The following is an 18,857-nucleotide window of genomic DNA, read 5'->3' as shown; positions in this document are numbered from 1 at the left end:
CGTTGGCCGAGCCGTCAGGGAACGGCTGAGACAAACCCTTTGGCCGAGCCGACAGGGAGCGGCCGAGAGAACCTCTTTGGCCGAGCTGATAGGAAGAGGGTTGGATTTTCCATGATTTGTATGCACTTACCGAGCCGAAATAATGTCCGAACTACGTCAATATATGATAGGACATGACGTGTCGGTCCACGTGACCGATTCACGTGGCCGATAGGACTTCCGGTACACTAACTATATGTAACAATTATTAAATTTTAAAGTTGACCAGCGTTAATTTTTTTTTTATATATATACTTTTCATTTATTGGCAACTCTATTTTTTTATACATCTAATTATATAATATTAAATATGACAATTATTTTAAATAATAATTATATTTAAAATAAAATTTAAATTTATATTAGAATTAATTAAAATTAATCATATTAATTACTTTTTTTTTTTGTGATGATTTGTTCTACTTTACTTATAACCAAAGTTAATATATTTTCTTTATTCAATTAAATGTTTACACTCCTTTAAGTGTTTAGGGTTCATTTATATCACTCCATAATTATCAACATGCATTCCCCACCATATGTTTGATAAGTCACTAAGCTCATAATGAAACTAAAATTCGTTACGGTAACAAAAGGACTTAATTTCCAAGTTGTAATATATGTGGCCAAGGTTCATACGGGTAAGATTGATTTCGAGAAAGAAGACTTAGACTGATCTGTCTCATCACGAGTATATTCTAAATCTTTTGTATCTGTTTTGAATCGTTCTTCAATTCATTGTATCATACTGGGAAAAAAAAATGGTAGTTGCAAATAGGAAGGATTCGTGAATTTTACTCCAAACTTGTGTGATGTTAATTAAGAGCACACAGTTCATACGTTATTTTTTTTTAAGATGCTGGTTTTGGATTGTTATTCCTTTTGATAACTTGTATTATTAATCGAATCCTTTGTATATATTTGAATTACATTAGTTTCACTTTGATGTGTGATTTTTCACTAGCAGGTTTGCAGCTTTTAGACGCGAAAAATGTTACAGAGCCACCTAGAATGCAAGAAAATTGGTTTCTTTAATACTTAATAAGCAGTTCTTACACCTCAATATGTGAATAATTGTTAATTTTAATATTCAAATTTTAACCTTATATTATATAGCAGGAGGATCAAAATGGAATGGAGCTTTCATATTGATTCTTCATATATGTAGGTATCTTGCAATATCAATCAAAGAAATGTCACTAGGTATATATAGAACTTTGGCTTTCAAATTGATGAGGCTGAAAAGTGACTAGAAAGTAATTAACACTTCAGTTTTCTCTTGCATCTTCTGATCTTTCTCAAATTTCAGTGAATTAGCTAATATGATTATTCAAAATAGTGATGATACTCATACGTGTAATTTCCGAACCTTTTACTTACACATTAATTTTTTCTGTTCGGAAAAGCAAGTGAAAGAAAGAAAATGCAAGTTCCCTTGTCTTCCTTTTATCTTAGCTAGTTCCTAAAGAGAAGGTTTTAGTGTAAAAAGGAGGCGCAAAAATGTTCCCAACAACTAAGGGCTATAGCAAAAAGCAAATCGTGCAATTAATACTAGAACCAGATTATTAGTTGTCGCACATTGCTACTCTCTATAACACTCAGGGTATGCCTAATGATAAAGAGTCTAGATGGTTTATATAAGATCCTAAGTTGAAACTTTATTACACACAAAATGAATTGCCACTTTTTGGCCAAAATAACAACTTTAATTTGGGTAGAAGAAATAACGAAATAGTTAAGATCCTTTTACCATCATATGCAGAGTTTTTTTTTATTCGTTATTATCTGCAAGACTGCAACCTGTGTCTTAACATACCGTCGAAATAGTTTTTTTAAGGCTCAAATTAATCCCTTTCTCTGATTTTCCTTCCCATGAAACATGTGGACAAATATTGGTTTGCCTCAAGAATGTTCTTACTTATTCTGCCTTCATAGCTTATTGCGTTAAAATGGATTCTATGTCACAGAATATAAAGCATTGATGCAACCTAAAACCGTTAATTGAAGACCTGAAAATGTAGGAGGATGGTGTTGATGTCTTTGATTTATTTGGGAAATAGTCATTCAAGATGGTGCTATAATCTATTATAAATGACTTTTCAACGTATGAAAACTCGGTTCAAATATATTGTTAAAGGGCATAACACATGCATGTCCTATTTGTTCTTTTTTTATTTTTATTTTTATTTTTTTATCAGCCAATAAATATTTATATTATTATATACTGGTACAAGGGGTACCAAAATCCATATACATAAGATAGGTAGAAGATTATAGAAATTTGTCCAAACCAAATTAATCATCAACCTATGCATGCCCTATTTGTTCTATTTGTTGGTAAGAAACTAATCATCATACTTTGTAAGTCATAGGAGAATACGTAAGGAGTGATTGAATTGTGTTTTTAAAATACTTTTGCAAATATTTTCATAAATTAAAATATCATATCACGATTAGATAAAGAAGTTAAAGGAAACGATTGTTATATATATCTTATATAACCCTTAGAAAAACTTTTTTTAAGTTGATTAACAAAACATCGTTTGAAAAGATAAAAGACCAAGAGTACGAGATTACCATATAATTTTTTTTATATTAATTCATTTTAAATAAGACTATGTTTTGTCCTTGGTTATTTTATCAAAATTTTCACTATCTTAACACCGGTACAAGTATTTTCTAATTTAATAATGAATATTTTTTAACTTGTTTCTTCAAACAATAAATTATAACAATTTTTCTATTCAAATTACAGACTTTAACTATTTTTCACTAAGAAAAATGGTAAGGATAATCATTAATAAAATTTTATTGTTACGTTTTAGGTAGACAAATGTACAAGGATTAAGTACAAGTCTTTTAAAGAAAGGGCACTAGTAAGCTAATAAAATAATTATAAGATCAGATATATTATTGTTCACATTTAAGATCATCCCTTACCCTTCAAGCTTTTGGGTATTTATAATTTTCATGAAAAATATTACATTTCATGAGATAAAATATTAGATTATATCAATCACACACAAAATGTATATAAATAAATAGATATTTTTAAACATATAAAAATTTTAAATTTAGGATAAATAATTTATATTACAACACAAATCTATATGGACTGTGATTTAACATAAATAAATAACATGATAATTAATATTTAATAATATTTACGATAAATTATATTTTATGTTCGCAATTATTTTTAATCTATTTTTAATTAATTAATTTTTATTTTAATTAATTAAATTAAAAGATTTAACTAAATTATCAAATTTTACATAAGACATGTCAAAGTTTAGTACAAAGAGGCATGCATGAGAACAATAGAGTTAAAAATACAAATTAAATTACATTTTTGATCTTCTTATAATCTTTGATATGCGATATTGGTTTCTTTTTTTAATTATTCAATTTTGGCTTAAGAAAAATGATATGATGTCAATGTTAACCTGAACTATTATGTGTAACTTTGATAATAAAGTGACAACTAACATGAATAGATGAGGTATAAAAGTGTTAAAGTGGGTTTAATCCAATAGATCAATATGACTAACCATAAATTTAGGTCAAGTTAAAAAAAAAAGTGTATCAATTTTGATTAAATTTCTCACTTAACCTTTGATTCAAATGGATACAAGACGAAGTAAGTCATATAAGTTTGTTTAACTCATTACAATTAAAAAAAATATTTATATTTTATGTAATTTTTATTTAAAATTTTGATTGATATTTTCTTTTGTATTTGAATTTGAATCAATGATAGACTTAATTTTTTTTATACAAAAAAATTTATGACTTTCTATCTTATTTATTAAAATAGGTGCATCTAATTATTTTTTTATTTTTTATTTTTAAAAACACAGTGAACTAGTCCACTTAATCCACCAACTCATGGTAGGTTAAGCAGGATTAAAATTTTGTTGGCTCACCATATAAAGTGAGCCGGGTTAGACTAATCCTTTAAAACATCAATTGGTGAGTCAACTCATGAGAAACAATTCAACTCAATTTAACACCTTTTAAAGTAACACCTTAATGATAATACAAACTAATGACGTGACATTATCATAAAAAATATAAATTATTTAAAAGTTATGAAAAAGTGAATTAAAATTGATGATCTTTTATGAAAATCATCTTTTAAATCATTAATTTACTTAAATTTTTTATTATAACTTTAAAATTATATTATACACAATATCACTATTTGAGTTAACTATTTCCTTTTTAAATTTGTTGATGTTTAATTTATTTGAAACTTATTTTTATTTTTATTTATTAAATAAAATTTTAAAAATTATTTAGCTAGTGCAACTAGTTATTATTTTACTGCATTATAAAAAAAATTTTTTGATCAGCCAATAAATATTTATATTACTATATATATTAGTACAAGGGGTACCAAAACTCATATACATAAATAATTTAATAAATTATTTATTAAATTATTTAGCTAGAAGATTATAGAAATTTGTTCATCCACAAAAAGCTAAAATAACTTTTCAACTGAAGCATTTTCTTCTCTCTTTAGTACAACTCCCCTCCCCAATCAGCCTGCCAATTTTGATTATGACAGCTATAATATCCTTCAGTTCTTTCCATACTAACCCTAAATTTTGATTATTATAATATTTTGTAGCCCTCTTTATCCTCGCACACATGATGATGATAGGCAAGCTCTTAGATTAACCACCCATTGATTGAATTAGTAGTCTACCAAAAGTTGGGAGGGTATAAGCTAAGACGATGAAGTGAAAAATGTATCCTCCTTCAATTTTTCTTTATCTAAGACGTTTTCATTAAAGACACAATTATTTCTGTACTTCCAGATACACTACGTGTTAGTACACCATACTACTTTTTATTTTTGTTTCTCCACTTCACATGTCAGACTATGTGGAATTTGATTAAAATGTAGAGTAAGATCATTAAGCAAAATCGTATGGTCCCAAACGAGTAATAAATGAAAGAGGATTCAAACCAGTTAAAAGTTATGTCAAGTAAATTTATAAGTTATATTATATTAAATTTATAATTTATATGATTCTTTTATTTTTTTTATTTTTATAAAATAGTATGTGTGCCACGATAGCATGTAATCATGTGTGAAATATAAACATTAGGGTGAGAAACAGAGTACAGATATTAGTTAGCAAGTCAGAAATTTTTTTTTATAAATTAAATATTTTAAAAGGGTTTAAAAGTAATTTTATATGTTCAAAAAAAAAATCCTATGCACTTCCTTCCCGATGGACCATTCAATAAAGTTGTTCACGGTAGCAATCACCTTAAAACTAAAGCTCTAGAAAAGTCAATATTAGTTTTTTTCTTTCTTTCCTTTGGTTAGCTAGGATATCTTTCGATAAAAATTTAGAGACCAATCTTTTGAAATACAAAAATTATTTACACCGGGTTAGATTGTAAGGAGAAAAATAAGTGAAAAGATAAGATAGAGAAATAAAGAAGGAAAAAATAAGTGAGGGAAAATAAATAATATATAAATTGAGAATTAATTTACTTGATTTGAAATATATATATATATATATATATATATATATATATATATATATAAAGTAATATTATATAATTTTTTTATCCATCAAAATTATATTGACAATAATAAGGTTTAGACCTAGAATCCTATATATATTATCTTAACTTTTCACCACTAAAAAGAAAAAAAATTATAATATAACAAATATTATTATTTTACCTTTATAAAACTAACTACATATATATTTTACCCTCATTTAATTAATTGTTAGAACATGGTTGTAATCAATTACAATATTGTAAAAATTAATTATAATAAAATTACGTAAAGATGTAATTGATTATGAATTCTCATAAGCAATTACTTGAACACAAACAATAGATTACAAGAGGCGAAGAAATAAAATACATATGAGATCAATCAAACACACAAACTTAGTATTTCTTTATTATTTCATTGCAACTAAAGATAGTGTTAAGGAATTTTCTTAAAGAAGTTTTTCATGCACATAAATTTAGGCATCAAATTTCTAACCACATTTTCAATAAACATAGCCATCTTTGATTTGATAAAAATGTATAACTCATTTTTATTGAATCAATTTTTATTTTAAATAAAATAACATCTTTAATCTCGACCGTATATTCAAATAAAAGATATGTTTACACGAGTGGTTTTCTTTTTTATTTTTATTTTTTTTTTCTCTTTTGCTATTGCTGAAGTGGTCGGGCTTTTAGTATGTTCCTGTCGTAAAAACCTAGTTGAAATATTGATTGAAAACTACATGATTGCAAGTTTTGTTTCACAGGTTGGTAACAACTGGAATGACTAATGATGCATTCGTGGCCTCCATCATGCCATGTAGGTGGCTCGCGTTGGCTGTCGGAGTGTATATTATCATCATCGGATGATCGTACGGGAAACATGTTTATTACTTAAATATTATAAAATAATTATTACATGAATAATTATATATAATTATTTTTTTTACATTTTAAATTAAATGGAATAATTTTTTTTTGTTTTATTTTAATATTCAAATAAACGTTATCTTGAATTTTATAATCTTACTTTCCTACAAGATTGAATTGATCACAGTGTATAACATTCTAAAAGATTTATTTATTATTAATATTTCTTAAAATTAATAAATAGTAATACTAAAATGAAGATTTTTATTTATTAAAAATAGATTTATCATTTTCTGACATTATCCTTTTTATCAATTATTTTTCTCATTTTTTGATGAACTTTTAATATTATTTATATCAATTAAAATTTGTATTAATTAATCATCCCTGAAATTAAGAGTGTTCTGCCAAGGTGATCAATTAAATATCGGAAGCCTGTTAGGGTAGAGCATGCCTTCAAACTTAACAAACACTTGTATAAAGATATTTTCAAATTATTCATTAATAATTCACGTTCTTATAGGATATATGAATCAGGTGACAAGTAGGATATATATTAAGCCGTGAATAGAAGATTCATCTTGAAATGGTGGGGATGAGGTGAATCCTCCTTGTTATATGGGGCGTGCACTGGTACCCTCTAGAACAAATTAAATTACCCAATTGATTATATTGTGCAATAGTTTAATTTCTCTAGGAGATAATATAAAATTATATATATATTGGTCCCACAATTACCGAATCGATTCATGAAAAAAAACAAGCTATGTATACTAGGGAACCTTGAACGAAGTAGCAGAGAGATTTTTTTATTCTTAATGTGCTTGTACTTTGTACTTGTGGGCAAATCACGAGGATATAAATAGTTGTGTTTGAGAATTGAAAGCTTGTAGGTAGTGCGTTACAGCCTACACAAAATGAAAATCGAAGGGGGTATGCCAGTGGAAGTATGCAACGTATAGGAGAAGTCCATTTCCTGATGTTAGGTATATATGAAAGCAGAGAAAATATTTAGATTCCATTATTTGTGGCCCAAGAAAATAATTTACTCGTTAATGTTTACTTACTTTTTAAGCTAGGTTTTGTATTAAATTCTTGTGTAATTTTCATACCGCAAGAACTTGAAAGAAAAGTTAGTCATAAAAAAGTTTCTAGAGTATGCAACTTGCACTTATGAAGTCTCACGTACAACAAGAAAGGACAAATGACCATTCTCTTTTGCTAAGCTCCGACGTCATGTTTTTGTATCCTTTTATAGTCAAAAGAAGAACTGATCGAATACTACATGTCAGGAAATAAACACAATGCATTTTTTAGAAGATAAATGTTTTTTAGAAGACTACACTTTATAAACACAATGCATTTTTTAGAAGATAAATGTTTTTTAGAAGTACGGATTAATGATGAAGTGAAAAAAGAAATGCATTTTTTATATGAAAACTTGTGTTTGTACAGGTCTTTTACAACAGAAAGAGAGGGGAAAAATAAAGAGCAAAAAGTGAGAAATATAGACCATTATGATTGATGTAGGAAATATATATATATATATATATATATATATATATATATATATATGTATATATATATAATAGAAATTCATAATGACGACATATTCCTCAAGACAGTTTTCAGTAATACTGTAATAGTTTAAGTGTTTTTTTTTTTTAAACTATTCAATCATAAACAGAATTCATTAAATAAGCTGTGTGATTTACAAAATGAAGTCAACCTTAAAAAGTATGTTGAAAAGAGTTGATAAAAATGTATTTTAATGATAAAAAGGAAAAAATTATTAATTTATCAATGTAAAACAGTTTTACAAATTATTTAATTCCAAATTAACATGTAAAAATTATATATACTGACAATGATTTGGATTGACTGCCAGTATAATTTTCTTTTAAACATTTTATACTAATAGTGCATAGTTATTTAACATTTTTTTATATTTCTTAATTTATTATTGTATTAAACCAAGAATTTTATATTTTTAATAGAAAATCGAGAATTTTACACTCTAATAAAAGTAATATTTTGAAATAAAAACTAAAAAAGTTTCCCTTACACTTAAACTTAAATTAAAATAAATCATTAAAGTTAGACTAGTGATTGAATGAAAATAGATTAAAATAATTAAAAAAATAGTGATCTAGGTTTACGACCATTTGTAATTTTTCTTATTTTTTTTAAAAAATAAAATTAAACTAAAATGAATCCCATCCCCACAAAATTAAACGTTATAATTCAATCATAAACACAAAATAATGCAAATTAAACTTGGGGATGATAGAGGATGCATCCGGCCATCTCCAAATCTTCTTCATTATGGGTCAAAGTAGTAGAAACACTACACGATGAGAAAAAAAAAAGTCAATTTACAGACGAGAATAATAAATAAAAGGCTAAAATAGTATTTTAGTCTCTTATAATAATTGTTTGTTTCAATTTAGTCTCACTTATTTTTTGTCTCAATTTGATTCCTAATAAATTAATTGGTTACAATGTCGGACTTCGGTCCAAATTATTTAAACAGAGTTAACTGTTGGCCACGTGGATGCCACGTACATGCGTAGGTGGATGTCACGTGAATGCCAATTTTTTTGAAAACACCTTGAACCAAAACGACCCATTCTGAAAGAGTGCAACCAGAATGGGCCGTTCTAAATTCAGAACGGGTCGTTCTGGTTCCAGACTGCTAAATACAAACGATCAATGATTATAGTTCACTGTTGTGAATCGTGGAAGGAAAAAGACCCAAGGGACAAAACATTTCAAACACTAGATTTGATAATATTGTTAATGAAAATTGATAACTTCAATTGCTAAATAGTTGGACTATACAGTGCATCATTAAGGACAATGCAGTGTATCACTAAAGACAATAGTAGCAGATTTTATTTTATTGTTTAATTATTTTTTATTTTGTGGTAAAATTATCTTCATTTTTAATGAAGAAAAAATTTACTTACTTCAAGAATAAGTCTTGATAGATTTGTTCTACTTAATAATTAATGTTTTATATCAAATTTTTAAAAATTTAATTGTTAAATTAAAAAGCTTTTCATGTATAGATCAAATTTATAAAATTTTTAAAAAAATTAAAAATCATATGATACTTCATTAAATTAATTCAAAATTACATATAAAATATTTTTATTTTAAATGAGTGTAAAAATTTAGAGGACACTAAAAGAAAACAAATTAATAAATTTTATTATGTTTATCCTATTAATTTTTATCATTTTATTCCTCTAGTTTTAAATAAGTTGCAAAAAATTATTAAGTGACACTTAAATATTTCTTCAGACAAAAAGAGAAAAAAGAAAAGTTATCACTCTATTTATAAGACAATTGTATTTTATAAAAATAAGTAATTTTAAATTTTTTACTATAAAAAAATATTTTTCAAAATTATTATAATTCTGGAATGGGTCGTTCCGTTCTAGTTTTAGAACGGGTTGTTCTTTTGTACTTGTGATATGTTAATTTTGCATCTGGAACGACCCGTTTCAGATGCAAAATTAACACACTAAGAGTATACCCAGAACGGCCCGTTCTGGTTTCAGAACGGCCCATTCTGGTTGCATCTACGTGGCATCCACGTGGTCAACAGTTAACTACATTTAAATAATTTAGACGAAAGTCCGACATTGTAACTAATTAATTTATTAAGAACCAAATTGAGACAAAAAATAAAAGTGAGATTAAATTGAAACAAACAATTATTATAAGAGAGGAAAATATATTTTTAACCTAAATAAAAAAGCCTCATTGTAGTATTTACAAAGCCAGTGTAGGAAGCAAACAATAGTAAGAAAAAGAAAAAAATATGAGAAGAAATTACTAATTAACTAGGAAGACGTATTTGCCAGACATTAATGTCACAATCAAGCCCTCCACTGTAAACCAGATAAGAGGTAGTATTAGCATCATCCTGATGAGGACCACTACCCATGTTGAAGGAGTCAACAGCCATAGCCAAACACTTGACGGGTCGTCGATGACCTTCCAACACCGCCAAACACGAATACCCCTTCTCCTCAACCCCTCTCCTCCACACCCTAACACTCTTATCCGCCGAACCACTGCACACCAAATCCCCCACCGCCACCAAACACAGTATAGCCTTCGTATGCCCCCTCAAAGCCCCCACCACCACCATACCCTCGCTCCCTCCATCGCTCTCCCACACCAATATCGACCTGTCACACGCGCCCGAGTACAACACCGACCCGTTGCCGCTCAGCGCAAGAGCATTCACCGCTGACCTATGCTTCTCCAACGTCCCCAACAGGAAATGCTTTTGACTTTTCATTTTCTCATCACCCTCCTCCTCCTGCTTCTTCCACATCTTGATTTTGGTGTCCGCGGAACCCGTGTAGACGACGCCGTTTTGCGACACAATTAAGGCGTTGATGGCGTCGTCGTGCGCGTTTTGCACGGAGTCCAAGCATTTGAAGTCGGAGGTTCGCCAGACTTTGAACGTTCTGTCCCATGAGGCGGAGTAGAGGAGGGAGTTGTCTTGGGAAAGAGCGAGAGCGGAGACAGCGTCCACGTGGTGCACCCACGTGCGTTTCTTGTGGCGGCGGATTTTGACGTAGTTTTTGGAGGAGAATAGCTTGGAGATGCGGTCGTGGAGCGTGGGAAGCGTGGCTATGCATTTGTAGTTTTGGCTTTGGTTGTCGTCGGTTTTCCAGACGCGGATTTTGTGGTCTTGGTGTGCGGTGAAGAGGACATCGTTGTGAACGATGAGGGACTTGATGGGTGCGGTGGTGGATGCCACAACAACGTTGTTGTTGGTGTCTGAGGTTTGGAGAGTGAAGGGATCTCTGCTGCATGTTTTTACTTGGCCGTCTGAGGAGGCGCTGAAGAGGGACTTGGCGTGGAGGGTGAGGGCAGAGATGGGGGAGGTGTGGGCTTTGACGGTGGCTAGGAGGCGGTGGTGGGTGGTGGTTTGCGGTGGTTGGTGGTGGTTTTGTGGTGGGGTGAGGGAGGGAACAGAAGGGAGACTTGGTTGGGAAGAGAGGGAGGATGATTCTGAATGAAGGTGATGATGATCTTGGGAGTGTGGTTGTTGTTGGTGCTTTGAGTTGCTGGAACACGAGGGGCGTTGAAGGACTCCCATTTGGCTTTGTTGCCCTTTTGGGCCTTGTTTTGAGATGTGGTGGCTTTTATAGAGACATGCTCATGTTAGCCATTTAAAGATTGGCAACGGTGCATGTTAGCGTTTTTTAATTAGGCGTCACCAAGGACCAAGATGTCTCCTTTCTCCCCCTTCACAATTTAATCACTTGTTTTAACCATCATTAGCTACAACATATCCTTAATTAATTCATGTGATTTCTCTTAATTTAATAATTAATATATTAATTAATTGTCATATAGATCTCTTTACACTAAGTATAAATCTAAATATTTATACTAAATTTTATATATTTAATATTTTTTTATATAATAAAAATTTAACCAATTTAATCATTAAATTGTGTGATATTATACTCAATAAATATATATATATATATATATATATATATTAAATTTTACATAATTTTAAAATTACTTAATTATTGATCTTAATTACTTTATTTTAATGTATACATAATATTTAAAATATGTATGTTCATTTTTAGATATATAATATAAATATTTAAAAATTTTAAATAATATAAAATTTAATATATATGATCTCGAATATAATTAAATCAGTTAATTTTATGTTATACAAAATATTATTAAAAATATAAGATTTTTTTTAATTATTTAAACTTATACTCAGTGTTAATAGACATGACTTATTAAAATCAATTCTTAAAAGATTGAGATGAATTTAATTTTGTTGATTAAATTAATAAAATTATCTTAATAAACTAAATAGTTGAGTTTTAAAAAAATCAGAGGATTTTATAATTAGTTATTTTAAAACGGTTTAACTTTCATGTATTTTTAGTCTAAAAAATTATACTCGCACTAAGTTAAAATTTTATTGTTAATATGCTTTTTTAAATAATTATAATAAAAAACATTTAACTAAATTACGATTTTATTTACAAAAATACTACCGCATCACTTTCAATTTCGATTCTCTAATAATCATCTTAAAACATCTTGAAACTTCTTTAAAAAAAAAAAAACATCTTGAAACTAATTTTTTACTAAAACTAGACACGCACAATAACAATTTGAAATTAGGCATATGACCAGACGAAGGTGTCGCAGTAGACTTTATATTGTCCCCTTCACATTGTAATGGGTAAAACTTTTCTTTATAAAAGTAATTACTCTTTTAAATCGGTTATTCTTTAAATTAACCTAAATTAAATGCACACTTACATTCATTTTTAAATACTCGATCTTTATTATAGGAATCAAAATTTCAAATTGATTTGATATATTTAATTTATAAAACTCAATTTATTATGTTTTTAACATTAATTTTTTAATTTATAAAAATAGATTTATTAAATGTATTAATGAGTTTAAAAAATAAGTAAAATTCATTTAATGTACGTCTCTTAAAATGCAAAAATTTTAAGGATATTTCTACAATACTTATAAAATAAGGTGTTTTGGTATAGTTTTTTAAAAAAAATTTTTTTACGTTGAGTTACTTATTTCAAATTCATATAATTTTTCTTTTCACATTTGAACTACTTTCTTACGATATATTAATTATTTAATAGAAGTGTGAAAATACAATTTAAGACCTATGAAACGTGAAGTAAAATAATGTTTGTAATTCTGATTTGATCCAATAAAATGTAAGAGGTCTAACTTTTATGTTGTTTGTTCACCAGTTTCAATTGATGTCTACAATATTTTTAACCAACTACTTGATACAAGTGCAAAACTATAACATGACAAAAAATTAAATAAAGAATTAATTATTATTAATTTAAAATTAACAATTTCAAAATCCATCAAATTTATGTGGGTATGTGTAGCATTTCTCAAATTTTAACCCATTCATCAATGTCTACTTTTAAATAAAAAATAAACATCATAACATTTTAACCCTTCCACGTTCTAAAATTCACAATGCATCAAAAAACTTAGGATCCACAACATAGACTCAAATCAAAGAAGGAGGATTGAGATTAGAGTTTCCTCTTTGCAATTAAGTTTGTGATAGTGATTGAGTTTCACCTTTGGAATTAGGGTTTCACCTTTGGGATTAGGGTTTCACCTTCATCATGTAGTTCTTTGTGAATTCTTTGAGCGAATCGAACACAAAATCAATGACATCCATTATCTTTCTCTCTAATTCTCAAGTTTGAATGTGAGAATAAAAACAAATGTTGTGTTGATTTTTTATTTTTTTAAAGCGTTCTATATTAAACAATATATAACGCATGTATAAGTTTAAAACTTTTAATTCTTCAATGTTGATTTTTTAATTGAATAAGTAGAATAGATAAAAAAAGATATGTTAATTGTTAAGTAACTAAGCCAATGAAGTAAATGATGTTACATAGAAGTGACGGAACTAGCAAACTAGATATCAATAAAGGAAAGTAAAAGATAAAAGATATTGGAAGCGTTATGGCAATTTAGAACCGTCACAAAATGTGATCTTTTGTAGCAATTAATATATCTGCCATAAATAAAGACTTTTCTAGCAGTTTATTAAGTGCCCCAATAATAACCAGCCAATAGTCACTTTTTTTTTTTTGTAATGGATCAATGACAATTTGATAAAAATTAATGTACTTAATGCACCAATGGACTTCTTATTCTTCAAGGAAGGAAAATGAAATATAAAAAAAAGTAAGTCTACAAGTGAAACTCAAGATGTTGCAACAATTATCTTCATCAAGCACCTATATAAGGAAGTTTGAAGAAATCACTGAGTGAGATAAACTTATACATTTCTTTTCATTCTTACTTTTTGTGTAAAACTCTGTACTTAAAACTTGTATCACGTCTTTTGAGAAAGACAAAAAAATTGTTATCCTTATTCAACTTTAACTGTGTTTAAAAAATACTTGGACGTTGTTGTTTGAAGAAGTAAATTAAATAATACTTAGGTTAAGTCAAAAGTAACTAATGAAAGAATACTTATAATTTACAAAAGATAATAGAACTTGATTAAATTGATCAACAATTGAATGTAATCTTGATGGTTAAGATAAATTAGTATAAAAAATACTATATTTTTTATTTCGCTTGCATTCCTTTTAAGCTTATGTTACTACTTCATTATCTTAAAAAAGTGTGGAGTTTTTTATTGACATTATTCAACACCTCTTTCTAATATTTTTTTCTACACAATTTTTGACAAGAACAATACATTTTTCCTGTTATAATTTTATTTGATAGACACTTACTCTATCTAGTATTTATTTATTTCTTACAAAAATGAATTTTTTTAATGAGATAGTAGTAATTTCTTTGTGCATAATAAATGTCATATTAAGTATTTTAATAAAGACAAAAAAAAATTAATAAATAAATAATTTCTTTTTATATAAAATGAACTTTATTATCAATCTATTTGTTAGGAACAATGCAACATAATAACTTTTTAAAATTATTGCATTCAAAATTTAGGTACAATATCATAGGTACAATTAATGTTTTCCAATTAAAATTGAAGTTTATTTTAGTAATTAATATTTACATTAATGTATACCCTTATAATATATATTTATACATATTACAAAGATGAAACTCTAATTCTTATTAGAGAAAACTCAATATCTAAGATACTATACTTAAGTTTTGTCCAAATATTACTACATCGGTTACTTTTTAATAGTTGTTTATACATAAACTAAGAAATATAATGAATTTCCCTATTTGTCATTTTTTTTATGTTTCCTATTAGAATTTTTACACTATAATAAATGCACTGTAGTTGTTGATATGTAAATTAATTAAAAGTTATATAAGATGTAAGATTATAATTGAAAAAAAGCAACTAAAGTTATTATCTTGAACTTTGAAATCGATAGATAAATAGAAACAAAAGTTTACTAAAAAAATCAACAAGTAAAAAAAAAAAAAGTATTACAGATAAAATGAAAAAGAGGTACGCAATATTGCATTGCAAAGTTATAATAACACTTTGTTGAGATTTTCGTTGAAATTAACTTTTGTTCTCATTATAAATTATTTTAATTCTGGCAACGGGCTCAAACACGACAAGTATACCGGCCGTTCAAGTAGTAAATTTAAATTGTATCTACAAAGACTAATTAGGTAAAACAAGCATTTAACGACTATTTGTGACCAAAGAATAATTCCAATTTTCATAGATTGTCGTGCATTTGAAATAAAGATTATGACTATTGAAATTTCAAAATTACAATATAAATTGTGTGTGTGGAAGGGACAGAAACGGTGTTGTGAGTTTGTAAGATTGTGGACTCATAAGTTTACTCAAACCTAATCCCTTAGAGTAAGAGCTTAGGTACAGGTAATGAATATCAATTCCTTGAGTATCCAATATACACCTGCATTACGGGTTAGGGTTTAAGACTACTAATGGGCCAAGCTCCATTCCTAGATACATTTTCCACTAGGCATTTGTTTCAGAGCTAGTTTCAAAGGTTATTTTCTAATACCCAATGGACTCTATATCAAGCAAAGGGGAATTAATCCAAAGCAAACATGAAGAATAGAAACATAACACAACAATGAATGAAACAACATATATATATCATTAATAAAGTGAAGATTATAAAAGAGTTTCGTTGGTTACATCTAACCCCATGGGTAGAACCACTCAAAATAATGAGGGTGAAACAAAAATAGAGATGGAAAAGATGGAAGAACCGAAAGAAAGAACCACCATGAACGGTCTCAAGCACCGAGAATCCCTTCCACAGCTCCTAGAAGTCGCTCAATGTGTGAATGAGGCAGAAAAGCCTCGAAGCTTTGCTCAAATATGAGTTGGGTGAGACAGGATAGGATTTACACGCTCGGCGCGTTATACTTCGCGCCCGGTGTAGGTTCTTCCAGAGGGGTAATTACTATCTCGAAGCATGCCTAACGTGGATACTCTTGCGCCCGGGACAGTGCTGAGTTACAGAGTGTGTTGCTCTCTGTCTTGATTAAGCCCGGCGCAGGCACTCTTGCGCCCGACATGATATTACTTCTCCTGCTCCTTTGCTCTTTTAATTTTCAGTCTAATGAGTCTTCAACTTCAACTCTTCACTCAATACCTACACAAAAAATGAGGTGTATCAGGGTATTGTTAGATGAGTCTTAGGTTAACTATATCTGCACAAAAATTGAATAAAAAAGAAAACAATTATATTGCAAGAGTGCATGGAGTGATTGAAATTGTTCAATATATAATTTCTATCTAAACATATGTATAAATGAGACTTAACACACTTATTTTAAAATATTTTTCTTCTTACCCAATATGTACTTATAATGGAAATGTCAAATTAATATCAAATGATTACAGATTTGAGATAAATAAAATAAGAAATAAACAAAATATTTTCTTTTTGGATAATAAAAAACCATGTTCTTTTGGGAGGGAGATATTCATTCACTAATCGAATCACAAATATCTAAAGTATTGATATCTAACAATTTTCCACAAAGTAACGACAAAGGATATAACTTGTAGACATTTGTTCATTTTCAAAAAGTTATTGAGTTCAATTAGTCAATATCCTTTTCATGTTTTTAGAAATTACAAAGATAATAACAAAATTTAAACTTAAAATTTTATAGATATTATTTTAACTTTTCCTAATCAATGTAGTATATTATTTAAGGAATTAAATTTATTTTTTCTATTAAAAAGTTGCATAAGAAATTATGGAGAGTCCATGGTTATATTTTTCGATATATATATATATATATATATATATATATATATATATTACTTTTGCTTATTTAATTAATGTTTTAAGTTTTTTTTTTTTGCGTTAAGTTATTGATTAGCGTTTTTTATTTATTATTTTGGATTAAAAATAAAGAGATAAGGGAGACTTACATCATTTAATTCAAAGAGACGCCATTAGTTTTGACTTTCAAGTGAGTTATTATGTCTCTTGTATTTGATTTTAGCCTTCTTTCCAACCAATTTTAGTACTAGTATGAAACATGTGCGCAAGTGGCTCTATAGCTTCCTTGACCTTGTAACCAAGAAGAAACTAAAGTCAAATCAAATTTAGAAGAAAAAAAAAAGTATTCTACATTATTTGAGTCAACAAGTTAATTAATACAAAAACAAAGTTGACTGTATGAACATGAACAGCTAGGGGATATCCCTATTCCATTTCCCTATGTGAATTTCATCCAAAATTTAGGGGAATTTATGGATCAATTCTTTCACATTGCTGGCCCCAGAAGCACGTTGGGAAAATCTTTCCAGCACATAAGATTTGTGATCTGGGTACTGTGTGGCTTTGCGGTGCCACTAGTTGATTTTCCTGAGATCAATCCAGATGATTCCACGAAAGAGGTTGCAATGCAAGTTGCGAAATTTCCCCACCTTTCATTCTCTCTTTCTTTTTATGTAATTCATACTTTGAGGGTCCTACAAACATATTTTTTAAAACACTTTTTTATTTTATTTTTTATTATTAGCTAAAATTTTAAAACCACTGGTTTGCATTAAGTAAGAATTGAAATTCATATAAACTTTATAATTTTTAATAATTTTTTTTAGCATTTCTATTTATAGTTTTGGTTGACATGGAATATGGTAGCTACTAGCTGCTAAAAACCAATCATGTGAAATAAAGGCTAGATGGTGCATAATGATTAAGAATGTTTGTTATATTGGCTGGGTATAAATCTATATCTGGTTGGGGAATGGGGACCCAGAGCCAGAGGGGTATTTCATTTTGTCTTAAACTTTTTTCATGACGCGTATGATCTAGGCTCCACCACTTGCACAAGCAGCCAATTTGATTTGTGAATTATACATTTAGATGAATCGTAGAGTATCATCCATATACAATTTAAAAGTTTCAAGCCCACCCACCATTCAGTACAAATCCATTAATTATTTCCTTTGGATAACAATGGAAACAGCACTAGTGGAATTTCTTATGTTGTCCATAAATTAATATAATGTTTCGTTTTAATTAGTAACAAATTGAAAATTTCCTTTTTTGGCACATAATGCAATTGGGTTCGATTTATTGGCTGTGTGTATAAAGTTTTTTATTAAGAAACAAAACTTACTTAAATAATCTTTATGGGTCAAAATAAATTAATTTATAATTATTTATCAAAAAATATAAATTCTTGATTCAAATAAAAATAGACTTATCAACTTGAATTGACGTAATGACAAAAGACTTATATCGCTTATGGTGTGTTTGGATGAGAAATTTATATAGGGTAATTCATTCTCAAATTCTTTGAGGTGAAATGCTTTGTTTGGATGATGAATTTATAAAGAATTTGAAATCCAAGCATTTGTGAAATTCCTTAAAATAATAGAA

At 28.2% G+C, this 18,857-nt stretch overlaps 1 protein-coding gene across 1 annotated transcript; it reads right to left on the bottom strand.

Annotated features, from left to right (window-relative positions):
• Positions 1–10,121: 10,121 nt before the first annotated feature.
• LOC109801280 (uncharacterized) lies at positions 10,122–11,629 on the bottom strand. Its single transcript, XM_020362309.3, has one exon. The coding sequence runs from the start codon at positions 11,564–11,566 to the stop codon at positions 10,289–10,291; it is 1,278 nt and encodes a 425-aa protein (XP_020217898.1). The 5' UTR covers positions 11,567–11,629; the 3' UTR covers positions 10,122–10,288.
• Between the last annotated feature and the right edge of the window lie 7,228 nt (positions 11,630–18,857).

The sequence above is a fragment of the Cajanus cajan genome, chromosome 11 (genome assembly GCF_000230855.2).
Source record: "Cajanus cajan strain Asha chromosome 11, NIPB_CcT2T_4, whole genome shotgun sequence".
In the NCBI taxonomy this organism is placed as follows: Eukaryota; Viridiplantae; Streptophyta; class Magnoliopsida; order Fabales; family Fabaceae; genus Cajanus; species Cajanus cajan.
Note: the sequence above shows the minus strand (reverse complement) of the source record. Positions and strands in the feature narration are given on the sequence as shown.

Excerpts from the sequence above, each read along its gene's own strand:
- LOC109801280 (XM_020362309.3), bottom strand. The coding sequence starts at position 11,566 with ATGGGAGTCCTTCAACGCCCCTCGTGTTCCAGCAACTCAAAGCACCAA.